The sequence below is a fragment of the Erpetoichthys calabaricus genome, chromosome 9 (genome assembly GCF_900747795.2).
Source record: "Erpetoichthys calabaricus chromosome 9, fErpCal1.3, whole genome shotgun sequence".
Taxonomy (NCBI): domain Eukaryota; kingdom Metazoa; phylum Chordata; class Cladistia; order Polypteriformes; family Polypteridae; genus Erpetoichthys; species Erpetoichthys calabaricus.
In genome coordinates, this window is record NC_041402.2 from 181902617 (window position 1) to 181917147 (window position 14531).

Consider the following 14531-nt stretch of genomic DNA (forward strand, 5'->3'; position numbering starts at 1 on the left):
AAGCTTGTATTTGCATTTTGCCTGAGAACTATTCACAGAGGTCTGTGCTTGCACCCAGTAAAGAGTGCTATACAAAATGAACTGAATTGAATTGTACATGGTGTGAGGCATGTTCCTATTAAATGAAGAAAAACACAGCCCCACTGCTGACTGACATGCCCCTTTGGACATCTGCTGCCGGTGTTGAGCTCTTTATCAATCCTTATCTCATCCTCTCTCATTCCCAGACCCACCCACTCTGAAGCAACAGCCCGGTACTGATCAGGACATGACCTTGAGAGCTGGGTCCTTGGTTAGCTTTTACTGTGATGCTGAGGGGGAGCCTAAGCCTGAAGTAACCTGGTACCGGAATGGGGTCCAACTCTCCACAGGAGCAGGCCTCCAGATTCACCAGCATGGATTAGAAATTGAAAGAGTGAAGGTACGGTGTGCTGTAACTGAAAATGCCTGTCAGATGCCCATTTGGGTTTATTCCCATTCTAAGATGCATATTGAACCTGAGATCTGATGCAGGTCTAAATATGTTTTGATTAGCCAAGCAAGAGTTTGACCTCAGCAATTGATGGCTTCCATTGTGTTTAAAATGTCATTAACTCTGTAAGGAAACAACCGTTGTAAGGGATGCCATTGATTAAAGCACAGCAATTTCCACTACTGATAATGTTTATCCCTCATTTGCAGGTTTCAGACAGTGGTATGTACACTTGCAAAATTTCAAATATTGCTGGACAAACAGAGAGGACCTTTCAGCTCATGGTGACAGGTAAGGAGAGTTAGTACTACAAAATATTGAAATAGCTAAAGTGACTTTCCTGCTCTATTGGGCACAAAGATTCAGAAGTTACTCTAGAAGTGACAAAAGTGAAATGTAAGTTTAGGAGGCTGCTTTTAAAGGGTCACCTTCTTGAACGAACATTATAACTAAAAATTCAGGGCTGTATTTGGAGTCCTAAGAGTTTCTTTAGATACTCAGTCATTCTCCAACCTGCTATATCCTAACTACAGGGTCATGGGGGTCTGCTGGAGCCAATCCTAGCCAGCACAGGGCACAAGGCTGGAACAAATCCCGGGCAGGGCGCCAGCCCACTGCAGGGCACACACACTAGGGACAATTTAAAATCACCAATGCACCTAACCAGCATGTCTTTGGACTGTGGGAGGAAAGCCATGCAGACACGGGGAGAACATGCAAACTTCACGCAGGGAGGACCCGGGAAGCAAACCCGGGTCTCCTTACTACGAGGCATCCTCTTTAGAGTATGTTATTTACAAAATGAAGAAGCAATTGAAAAAGCAAAGCATTCATAATGTTTTATCTGACCTGTGAGGCACTGCTGGTCACAGTATTTGAATCCTTGTTAGATTCTTAGCTGGAGTGCACTCCATTTTTATTTAATCTCTCATTTCTCCAGGTGTTCCTGTTTCCTTTAACAGTCTGTTAGGTTGATCTGCATTTCTAATCTAGCCCAGTTGGAGTTGGTGTGTCCTAAGCCAGAGTGTTGCCCTTTACATGAAGGGTCACATTTTACCCACTGCCACCCACTGCACTCCCTCTCCCGCTGAATCTTTACTGCTAAAGGCAGGGCCACTCAGTACAATTATTCAAATAATTGTCCATCAGAATAGCAAAGTGGTTGCCACTGCTGAACACATGGGTTTGAATTCAGTTTCTAGTCACTGTTTGTGTCAAATTTGAATGTTAGCTCTTTGCATAGGTGACATGATAACAGTGCACTGTACAAAAGAGTACTGTGACAAATGCACAGAGAAGAAAATGCACACAGCGAGAAATGTGCACAGCTAGTAATGTATCATAAGTTGCAAAACAAAGCATATAACATGAGAAGAAACATTATCCACAAATAGATAAGCAACATACAACCATCTAAATTAAAGAGAAATGATACTGAGTTGGTTCTTACGTTCACCCATTGTCCCCCACTGTGCTCCTATTGTAGGGCTGGGCAATTAATCGAAAAGTAATCGAAATCGACATTCAGAACCTATAATCGATCAAATTTTTCCAGGTCGATTATTTCGATTACTTTCCCTTTAAAAACACTACCGCGTGTGGAGTCACGTGACCCCGCTCCATTATGTTACGTTATTCCGCCGACATGTCGAGCATGGAGAGCTTAAACACTGACACACCTGAGCAACAAGAGCAGCTTGTACCAAAGAAAAACGCAGTCTCCGTCATTTGGACACATTTTGGCTTCAGTAAGGATGACATCAAACAAAATGAAGTCAGATGTAGACACTGTAGAAAAACAGTCTCGACGCCCAAAGGTAACACCACCAATTTGTTTCAACACTTGAAGCACAATCACATTACTGAATATGAACAGTGCATGGCTCAAAAAAAACAAAATGAGACTGACAAGCACCCAGCAACAAGTGCCTCCGCAAAGCAGATGTCGATAACACAAGCGTTCACAAATGCCACACAGTATGAGAAGAGTTCAAGAAGATGGAAAGAAATAACTGACGCTATTTGTTCTTACATCACAAAGGATATGACTCCTTTGGCTACAGTGGAGCGAAGCAGGTTTAAACCCCTCGTTAAAACTCTCGACAGAAGATACACTGTGCTGTGCCATCGCGATCACATTTTTCTAAAACTGCGCTGCCAGACATGTACAAGACATGTTGTAAAAATGTAGCTGCTGAACGGAAAAATGTTCAACACTTTGCAGCCACATCTGATCTCTGGTCAAGTAGGACGATGGACCCATTCTTGAGCCTTACTTTGCACTACATTGACGATGATTGGAAGCTGCGCCAGAGATGCCTTGAGACGGCATATTTTCCAGCCGATCACACGGCAGATATGATTGTGCAAGGTCTGAAAGATATGCTTTCTGAATGTTGACCCCGCGGATGAAAAACTTTCAGCCATTACAACAGACAGCGGTGCTAATGTTGTCAAAGCTGCTGTGCTTAATGGATGGTTACGGCAGCAGTGTATTGGACACCGCCTACACCTTGCAATTGGTAAGTACACGTCAGCTTAATTAAATATAATAGCATAAAAGCAAAAGAGGTCATTAGGAAGCTTTTTTAAAGGGAGTGAGGCAACACCTTCAGCAAGTTCAGCTACACCCACTCTGTCACTTCAGCAATCGCTAGAAGCAGAGATGAGCAGCTATTTGGTGTCCCCCATGCTGGATAGTGAGGCAAATCCACTGGACTGGTGGAGGAAGCATCATGTACACTTTCCCACTCTAAGTAAGGTGGCAAAAAAGTATCTCTGCATACCAGCTACTAGCTCCCCATCAGAGCGGGTTTTCAGTTTGGGCGGAAACATTGTTACATGCCTCAGGTCCTGCCTGAAACCAGAAAAGGTTAACATGCTCGTGTTTCTTAGTAAGAACTTAGAGTAAATTCATGTTCATATAGTGACATGACAAGATCGCTAAGATCACCTCATGCAACAGTGTTTAGAGAGTTCCATTTTCATTACAACATTAAAATATTTGTTTACAGAAGATGCAAGAAATGCACTGTTTAAAATATTATTTACAGGATATATAAGAGTTATTTTATTTAGAAGAGATACTGTTTATTTTCTACTTTTAATAAGAAAAATATTGAAAATAATTTATTTTGTTTCCAAAAGTGCAAGTTATTTATTTTTACTTTTTTATAAGAACAAAGTGACTGTTCGTTTTAGGCAATGTGTGCTTTAATTTCAGTTGTTCAACATTGATGTTCAATAAATAATCACAGATAGAAGATAGTGTGTTTCCTTCAATTATTTTAAAATCAAGTAATGCACTCTTCATTCAAAAATCTCTCACTTGTAATATGTGAGCATATTTACTGTACAAAACTTGTCAGTGAACTATGAGGGCAAAATAAATAAATAAAATAATCGTTCATTAATCGTAATCGAGTTAAAATGTTCAATTAATCGAGATTTTGATTTTAGGCCAAATCGCCCAGCCCTATCCTATTGTGAATCCAGCAGGGGATATCCACTCACCGTGGAAAACAGATCTTTAAGCTAGTAGTTCACTTACTTTCCAAGTGTGGTAGATAAAGAAAAATAAAAATCTAGTGTTGATGCTGACGATCACAAAGTACAGCTGAGAGAAGGCCCATGAAGAACAGTAAAGTGCTGCCCTCTCTTCAGCTAGAAGTGGCCTCTGAATTTCAGTTTTAGTTTACATTTTTTCACAGTTCTTTGTCCCTGAGTTAACCGATCAAGTAAAGACAGGTTTTTTCACAACTGGTAAGATTATTTAGTTTCTCTTCTCCACCCTGCTAATATTTAGCACATTTTGATAAACACATGTAACCTTATCCAGTCTGTTAGGATTCTATACATTTTTTCAAACACGTCCCAACCCCTTCAGAGTTTCATTCACTTACATGTTTTACTGTAAAGAGGTTTTAATAAAATGAGCAGAGTTAATTGAAAGTTAAACATTGTATCAAATGGAAAATAAGTAAATGAATAACAATTATACTTGAAGATCACAGAGATGTATAAATTATTAACTACTACATTATACACCTGTACAGTACCTCTAAAAGCAAGGTCAATCCATAGATCTAAGTAATTATATGACAGGGGCAGCACACTGGCACAGTTGTTAGCGCTGCTGCCCCACAGCTCCTGTGACCTGGCTGAGAATTGCATGTTTGAAAATAGTCTGTGTGGAGTGTGAATGTTCTCACCATGTCTGTGTGAGTTTCTTCTATTTATTTCAGTTTCTACTGCATTCCAAGGATCTCTACATTAGGAAACCAGCAACTTTAAATGTGAGTGTAGTCATATGTACTTCTGTGCCCAGGGTAGCACCTTACCTTGAGCTTGACTTTGCCAGGGTAGGCTTAGGCTCCCTGCAAACCTCAAGGGGGTTAGTCGTTTTCAGAAAAAAATCAATGAATGTAAGCAAGATATGTATATCAGCGTATCCTCTAGGCAAGGGCTCCTGTAGTAACTGCAGGCTTTCCCTTTAACCGATTTCTTAATTAAAACACATTTATTTACTGCTTAAGCACTGTGTTTTTGTGCTTAGTTTTAGTTAACTCCCTTGTTATGATTCAGAACCTTTAATTTCTTATTTTAGTTTTAAGCTACTGCATTTAGGCTTTAAATATTGCCTGTTTTCTTAACTAGTCATCAGTTAATAATGAGGTGCAAATGACAAAGGCCACCAGCTCTACACATGGCATGTTTCCATTTTTAACCTGATGTATCATGATGGATTTGTGTTAATGTTTTAAAACAAATGAGTGAGAAGGGAAAGACCAAGAGGTACGCATCTGTTGCAGCACCCAAAACATATGGATAATGTTCTCAGAAAGTAACAAATCTACAACATGATAAAGATTTGCCTTGGAAGAATGAAAGCATTAAGATGCCTTAAAATGAAATACCAAGTTTCATTAGCTGCTAGGCCTGGCTTCTAATTAAGAAACTGGTTGGAACAAAAATTTGCAGCCACTGCATCAGGACTATAATTGAGGTCTCTTGGTGTAGCGCAGGGGTCGGCAACCTTTCAGCAGTGTTGTGCCGAACCTATGTCACAATGTTATTCCGCATGCCGACAAAATTCTACCAATTTTGATATATATAGTATCAAAATTAGTCCGGTTATAATGGGCTTCAAAAGTATCGCCCATTATAACTGGATCCTATATTATTGGTCATTCAATATTTTAAAATACATAGGATCATATGTGAAAAGAATGTTTTGTGAAATTTTAATTTTCAAAACATTTATTAAACATTGTATTACAAATTATAAATTACAAGTTTTTTTTTTTTAATTCAAAGTACATAGTTTGAATAAGTGCTTTGCAGTAAGGAGGCCTGGGTTCGCCTCCCGGGTCCTCCCTGCGTGGAGTTTGCATGTTCTCCCCATGTCTGTGTGGGTTTCCTCCGGGCGCTCCTGTTTCCTCCCACAGTCCAAAGACATGCAGGTTAGGTGGACTGGCGATTCTAAATTGGCCCTAGTGTGTGCTTGGAGTGTGGGTGTGTTTGTGTGTGTCCTGCGGTGGGTTGGCACCTTGCCCGGGATTGGTTCCTGCCTTGTGCCCTGTGTTGGCTGGGATTGGCTCCAGCAGACCCCAGTGACCCTGTGTTTGGATTCAGCGGGTTGGAAAATGGATGGATGGATTACAAATTATAAATTACAAGTTTTTTTTTTTAATTCAAAGTACATAGTTTGAATAAGTGCTTTGCAGTAAGGAGGCCTGGGTTCGCCTCCCGGGTCCTCCCTGCGTGGAATTTGCATGTTCTCCCCGTGTCTGCGTGGGTTTCCTCCCACAGTCCAAAGACATGCTGGTTAGGTGCACTGGCGATCCTAAATTGTCCCTAGTGTGTGCTAGGTGGGTGTGTGTGTGTGTCCTGCGGTGGGCTGGCGCCCTGCCCGGTATTTGTTCCTGCCTTGCACCCTGTGTTGGCTGGCATTGGCTCCAACAGACCCCTGTGACCCTGTGTTAGGATTCAGTGGGTTGGAAAATGGATGGATGGATAATTTGAATAAGAAAAAATTATTAAGAATTCTAATATGATTAATCATTTTTTATTATTAATCAGAGCTATTAATCAATTAATGAGAAGCAATTGTATAACTACATTCGGTGGCTTTATTTTTGGTTCAAGTTATAATAAAATAAGTAGTTTGTTTCTTAAAACCAGAAACAGCCCTTTTTATAGCTTCACTATTTTCATCAGAAACTTTAAACGTGGACTGATGTTTAGTTTGATAACGTCTTTGTACACTTGACGTACGACAGCATAACGCACACACAGCATGAACCTTTTGTTGTACAAATTCATATTCATTCGTCCAAGAGTCTTGAAAAGAGTGCACATCAAGTTTTTGTCTTTTATGAGTCATTTTAGGGTAGTAAATTACTTAATAATAACAAGAGGTTTGTTTTAACGTAACCACAGTCTGCACTCAACACATGGTTTCCCTTTACATTTGAGTCACATGCTCAAAACGTAGGTGGGGACGCGGAGCGCGAACGCATGCGCTGTAATTAAAATATAATAAGTCTTGAAAAGGGTGAACATCAAGTTTTTGTCTTTTATGAGTCATTTTAGGGCAGTAAATTAGTTAATAATAACAAGAGGTTTGTTTTAACATAACCACGGCCTGCACTGAACACATGGTTTCCATTTACATGTAAGTCGCATGCGCAAAACATAGGTGATGGCGAGAATGCGTGCGGTGTAATTAAAATATATTATTTTACTATATTTCAATTCAATCAGAGTGCCATTGAAAATCGTTCCACCTTGGCCTAGGGAGTACTGTTTCCTAAATTGACCTCTTTTCTTAAAGATCATTGTTTTGGTTTGACATCTTTCTACCCCTCTCTGACTATGCTGTTTATCTTTCTATTTTCTCATCCACAGTTCCTCCTGTTATTAGCGGTCCTCTCCAGCAAAATATAACAGGCACTTTGGGCTCCAGTGTCCTCCTTCACTGTGAGGCTACAGGCATACCATCACCAGTCATCAGCTGGCTAAAGGATGGCACGTCAATAGGTAAGTGCAAGTGCGGCAGCAAGGTACGTTCAAGAGAACACAACATTCTCATACCCGCACCAAACCCGAGGTGCTTCACAAGTTAAGGGTTGGAGTACAATTGCTTACATGCTTCATGTTTTTACAGAAGAGCACAATAATTAGGGCAGATGCTTCATAGAGTTTGCGATCAGAGTTCAAATCCTGCACCTGTTCCTTATATATGTGACGTTTGCACATTTTCCCTGTATCTATAGGGGTTTTTTGTTCACTCCAATTTCCCTATGACATACCTAAAGATGTGTCTGCTACGTTAATTGGTGACTTAGCCAATTAGCCCCATTTGGGTTTGTGCTTCATAGAGTGATATAGCAGGTCTTTCAATAAGAAATTGCTCTAAACAGTTATGTTCAAGTAGGAAACTACTATTTAGAAGTGTTTCTAACTTAATACAATTACAGGACTTTGAGTTATAATCAAATATACTTAAATGCAGATAGATAGATAGATAGATAGATAGATAGATAGATAGATAGATAGATAGATAGATAGATAGATAGATACAACAACAACAACAACAACATTTATTTATATAGCACATTTTCATACAAAAAGTAGCTCAAAGTGCTTTACATAATGAAGAAAAGAAGAATAAAAGACAAATAAGAAATTCAAATAAGACAACCTTAGTTAACATAAAAAGGAGTAAGGTCCGATGGCCAGGGTGGACAGAAAAAACAAAAAAAAACTCCAGAAGGCTGGAGAAAAAAATAAAATCTGTAGATAGATAGATAGATAGATAGATAGATAGATCGATCCATATTACTAAACGAGAATGGTAAACCGGATATGGATGCAGGGAGCTGCCCGTGGACGCAAAAGACATAGTGCGCAAGTGCCACACAAAGCACCCCCCCCCCTCCCCAGAGTGAACGGGAGAGACTACGAACCGTCAGAGTAGGAAACAAAGTAAAACGTCATAAAGAGGTTAAAGAACAGGGACAAACACATGGAGAGCAGGTTACAGAACAAAGCCCCCCTCCCCGGTCAGAAATAAAACACAGAGTAGGAAACAAAGTAAAACTTTATAAAGGGATTAAAGAATGGGGACGAACACATGGAGAGCGGGTTACAGATGATGAAAACTGGAATGCAACAGCTTCAAAAAAACCTAGGCACGAAACACATGCACACCGAGATACATAATATAAAGTCAGAAACAACGACATTTAAACGTCCACACCACACACCTAGCACAGCTTCGACACCGAGCCCGCGTGGACAGATCTAATGAACGTGGAAGCCTACAACGCGTGTCTCAAACTGCGTAGGCAAAGCAGGCACGGATTCAACACGACACAGCTCCAGTGACCGAGATACAAACACGCGCCTGCCTGGATATAATTAATGAACGCAGGCGCCTACAACGTGCGTCTGAAATGCCAGAGACCAGGCAGGCACTGCTCCAAAAAGAAAGAGCTCGACTAAACGAGATACAAAGTGAAACGGGAAACACTACAGAGTCCGCAGTGCTCCACAATGCACCGCATAATAGTTCGGAAAGAGCTTCGTAGTAACAGTGGGGAGACCCAGAGTGACACGGGCGAACGCTCCGTATTAAACATACGTCATCCTCACACGTCCAAAGTATACAGCATAGGTGAATCACATTACAGTGATGCATTATTAACAGTACGATAAACATCACAATATCGCAAACAAATGAAAATTATTACTCGAAAAAGGGAAAATATATTCACGACGGACCAGGTGTCATTGAAACAAAAGCAGAATAAAGCGAGATCAGAAATCAAAGACAGAGTAGAAAGCAAAGTAAAACGTCATAAACAGGTTAAACGAGGGGGCCAAACACATGGACAGCAGGTTACAGATAATGAAGACTGGAATTCAAAAGCTTCAAAAAGAAAAGCTCGACTGACCGAGATACAAACTGAAACTGGAAACACTACAGGGTCCACAGTAGTCCACAATGCACCGCATAATAGTACGGACGGAGCTCCGTATTAACAGTGGGGGGCCCCAGAGTGACACGGGTGAACGCTCCGTATTAAACGTGCGTCATCCTCACACGTGGCTGCCCGGCGGGCACGGGTTCAAAACGCCGGGGGTAGGCGAGCGAAGCGAGCAGGGGGCAGAGCCCTCTTGTAGATAGATAGATAGATAGATAGATAGATAGATAGATAGATAGATAGATAGATAGATAGAACTTTATTTGTCCCCAGGGAAATTTTGGGTTTTAACAGAAGCTCTTTAAATAATTAAATACATTTACACACACTAGTCTGAATACACAAGAGAGACAAAAAAGAAAGGAAATTAAAGAAATTGGAAAACTTCATATTCGTCAGTCACAGTTACAGTGAAGCATTAAAAAGGTGTGTTGCTGTTGGTATAAAGGAGCTCATCCTGTTTCTTGACACACTTCTGCTGAGTAAGTCATTGGCTGAAAGCCCTTCAGTATTAGTGTGTCAGACAGAGGATGTGTGGCATTGTCCATAATGGCACTACATCACTGTGTGGTGCATTTCCAGCCTGTAATTGCAGTTTGTTACAACTCTGTATATTTTAAAGCCCTGTAAATATATTAAGGTATAACACTTTTACATAATTTAAACAGTAGTTTCCTACTGAAGACTAACAAGATCAATTCCTCAGTGATTGACCAGCTGCATTACAATAAGTTACTGTATTGCACTTTGCAGTAATTTTAAAGCCTGTAAACACTATGAGGCACATCTGAGTAAAACTCAAAGCCAGTCAATGTATTAAGGTAGAAACACATTTATAAAGATAAAATAGTAGTTTCCTACAGAAAAATAATAGTTAACTTCAAATTTCACTAGAATAGAAATAGAAGTAGAATAGAAATCCCTTTTGCCTCTAGGACAGCATGAATTCTTTCAGGTATGAACTCTTTAAGGTGCTGACACTATAAAGATTTTGGTAGGGTGACTGAAAAATATCATGTGGTTTCCTTAACAAAATTTGGAGCTAACTTTCTCTTCTGCTTCACTAGAAGGCACCCTAATTGTCTGATATCTGGGAATGGTGTGGATCATTAGTGTAAACTGAAATCACTGTCCTGCATGTGAAACTAGATTGAGATGATGTGAGGTTTGCGTTATGGTACATTAGCAATTTTAGAAAGAGTAGATTCCTGCTATAAAGAACAGCACACAGTCAGCAGCAATGCTTAAGTATGTGTTGGCATTCAAATGACACTCAGTTAGAATAAAGTGATTTAATATATGCTAAGAAAACACCATTACACTACAACCAGCAGCTTAAATCATTGACACAAGACAGCATTGAAAGGCTGACAGGCAAATAACCCTTTCTCTATGTTTTTCAATCCTCAGAGACCAGAGCCTCAAGTGTCAGCAGCAGTAGCAGTAGAGTGGAGATTGGCCCTCTGCGTCTTTTAGACGCTGGCACCTATATCTGCCTGGCAAGAAATGCAGAGGGAGAGGCCCGTACACTCTACTCTCTTACTGTGCAAGGTGAGACAAAGGATGAGACTGATTGCTGCAGTTGAGCTGCACTTTGGTGACAACAAACATAATTCTCTTTATTTTATCTATACTAATAAAAGGCAAAGCCCTCACTGACTCACTCATCACTAATTCTCCAACTTCCTGTGTAGGTAGAAGGCTGAAATTTGGCAGGCTCATTCCTTACAGCTTACTTACAAAAGTTAAGCAGGTTTGATTTCAAAATTCTACGCGTAACGGTCATAACGGTCGACAACGTCTGCCATGTTAAACTTTCTTATTTATGGCCCCATCTTCACGAAATTTGGTAGGCGGCTTCCCTGCGCTAACTGAAACCGAAGTATGTACTTATTTCGGTGGTATGACGCCATTGTCGGCCGCCATATTGAACTTTCCAACTGTCTTTGTTACTTATGGGCCCATCTTCAAGAAATTTGGTACGCAGGTTCCCAACGCTAACTGAATCCTACGTACGTACATATATACGTCCATAGCCTGCAGCCCCGTAGTTGGCTGCCTGCCTATATAAGGCCGTCCGTCGCTCCGGTCTCTTCATCCCCTTCCTTGCTTCGCCACAGTATTCACATCTCCCTGCTGATAACTGCAGCCTTTTTTATTTAATCCATGGCTTCTCCACTGTATTATTGTTCGTTTATTACGATTATAGTTATTGTGTATATATTTTAGACTTAGTTTACATTGTTCAGGTACCCATTTCCTTTATCGTTCCAACCGTACCCCCATTAACATGTCTATCGAGGTGATCACCATCGATCAAAGAACTGTCACTTACCGAGTGGTTTCCATGCCCGGAGATGGCGACTGCCTTTTCCATTCTCTGTGTTACATATTGCACGGCCATATCAGGCGCACTCTTGATATCCGGAGGAACATTGTGTCTTATGTATTGAATGACTGGGACAGGTTCAAGGTGTGGACTGATGACGGTACAGGAGATAATTATACTACACAGGAGCACTAGAAGAGTGAAATGCTTAAGCCCTTCACCTATGGTTCTGCATGTGAGTTGATGGCTGCCACTGAATTGTTCGGTTGTCGCTTTCAAGTGTACGGAAATGGCCAAATATTTTACACCTTTGGACAACCGCCAATGCCTCTTAAACATCTTAGATTCACAGGTGACGATTTGAGTAGTGGACACTTTGATGTTTATGAATGTTTAAACTCTTAAAAGCTGAATGTGAAGTTATCGATAAAACCCATTTCAATTCAAATGCCTCCAATTTCCAGTAAGGCTCTGCTTCGCAATGACAATTAATAAGTCTCAGGGACAGACCCTACAAAAGGTTGGCATTGATTTGAGGCAAGATTGCTTTTCACATGGCCAACTATAGAGTAAGCTCAGCTCACAGCTTGGTCATATTACAACCGGAGGGCTGAACTGACAACGTGGTATACAAAGAGATCCTTAACAAATAATTATTGGTATATTTTCCCTCAGTTTAAAAAGGTTTACTTTTCTTCTTAATAAAAATTTTAAAGCAGTACTTCGCCGCTGCGAAGCATGGGTATTTTGCTAGTTTATTATAAAAGGGTGACCTGGCAGTACTGTGCCTTTAAGGGCATACATAAATAAAAGAATAATAAACCAAAACCTGTTTGACAAAATATTCAATGCCAACTACCCCATCTTGAATATCTTGATGAGCCATCTAGAGCTTTCTCTTGTATGGCATACACTTTGTCAAATGAAGAGTTCCAAATAAAGGTAGGACACAATATAGGGCAGGGGTGGGCAAAGTCATTCCTGGAGGGCCGCAGTGGCTGCAGGTTTTTGTTCCAACCCAATTGCTTAATAAGAAGCACTTATTGCTCTAGAAACACTTCTGCTTCATTTTAGTTATCTCCCTCATTAAGATTTTGAACCCTTATTGCTTATTTAAGTCTTAAACAGCTACATTCTCTGTTTTTAATTGCTCCTTATTAGCAATAAGATGCAAATGACAAAAGAAACCAGCAGTTATCCATTTTGCTTGTTACCCTTTACACCTGTGTGTATTTATTGTGCACTATTTGGTTTAATTAAATACTTGGAAGGAAAGAGAAGAGAAAAAAGTGAAGGATTGAGAAGTACCCATCCATTTTACACTTCAAAGTATTTGGATGACATCCTTAGAATGGATAAAAAATCTAGGATATGAGAATGACTTGACTTAGCAGAGTTAAAGCACTAACAAGCCATTAAATGTAATTATTGGCAAGGATTGTTTTCTAATTAAGCAACTGGGTAGGAACAAAAACCCGCAGCCACTGCGGCCCTCCAGTAATGACTTTGCCCACCCCTGATATAGGGTGATGGAGTGGACACCAAGGATTAAAAAATACCCTTCTGGATTGTAAACGCTGACTGTATGAAATGCACATTGTGCGTTCACACTTCACACAAAATGCTAAGAAGAGCACTGTGCACTACCATCTTGGGGTAAATATGTCCCAGTGCTCGTCATACCATCTTGGAGTGTACACATCACTCTCGAGAGCATTTCTTTCTGCATTTAATGTGGGGAGTCCAGCGTATATCCATTTTGGAACAGAGTCAGCTTGTGTCACTAATGGTGGCTGAACTAGAAATCTTGATGTATATAGTTCACACTTCAGCAACTAGTGCCTTTTCATGTCTAACTGTTACACAGTGGCTTTCAAGTCAGAAGTTGACGTACACTTAGGGTGAAATCTTTAAAACTCACTTTATAACCCCTCCACAGATTTTATGCTAGCAAAGCATAAATTTGGTATATTGTTTAAGACATTGACTTTGTGCAGGGCAAAAGTAATTTTTTCCAACAATGTTCACAAACCAAGTGTTTCATTTTTATTGACTATATCAATAAAATGCTGCCTTATTAAACAGTAATTAAAGAAAGAAAATGCTTTAATAGGGTTGGTTTTGATGACTGGTGTTATTATTGAACTAATTGTGTGCATTTTCATGTATTTTGATATTATTTAAGCAGATATATGGGGCTAAGGAATGCTTTAATACACTCTATGAGCCTTTCCAGTCTGGCTTTCATACACAGCACAGCACTGAGACAGCTCTTCTCCATGTAGTTAATGATCTTCTCTGTTCTACAGACTATGGTTCACTTAATATTCTCCTTCATCTTGATTTAAGTGCAGCATTTGACCATTTGTTAATCATGAAATTCTTCTGTCACATCTCTCTGCTGTAGACATCTATGGCTTAGCTCTTCAATGGCTCACATCATATCCCTTGAATAGGCAACAGTTTGTCACACTCGGCCGATATAAATCTTTCACCTCACCTGTGCCGCGTGGTATCCCTCAGGGTTCAGTCTATGGGCCATTACGTTTTCGACTTTATATCCTTCCTTTGGGTCAGATTATTCGCAGACATGGCCTTAACATCCACTGTTATGCAGACGATATACAGTTATATCTTAGTACACATGACTCCCCTACAGACTCGCCTCCCGGCACACTCACTGACTACATCACTGATCTTAAGCTATGGATGGAAAATAACTTTCTCAAACTTAATGCCA

General features: G+C 40.2%; 1 protein-coding gene across 1 annotated transcript in view; it reads left to right on the top strand.

The window, feature by feature from the left end:
* hmcn2 (hemicentin 2) overlaps positions 1–14531 on the top strand; it is a 224697-nt gene that overhangs the window by 106770 nt on the left and 103396 nt on the right. The window contains 4 exon segments of the mRNA XM_028808536.2: positions 228–421; positions 682–763; positions 7382–7513; positions 10873–11013. Coding sequence (XP_028664369.2) covers positions 228–421; positions 682–763; positions 7382–7513; positions 10873–11013 — 549 coding nt within the window.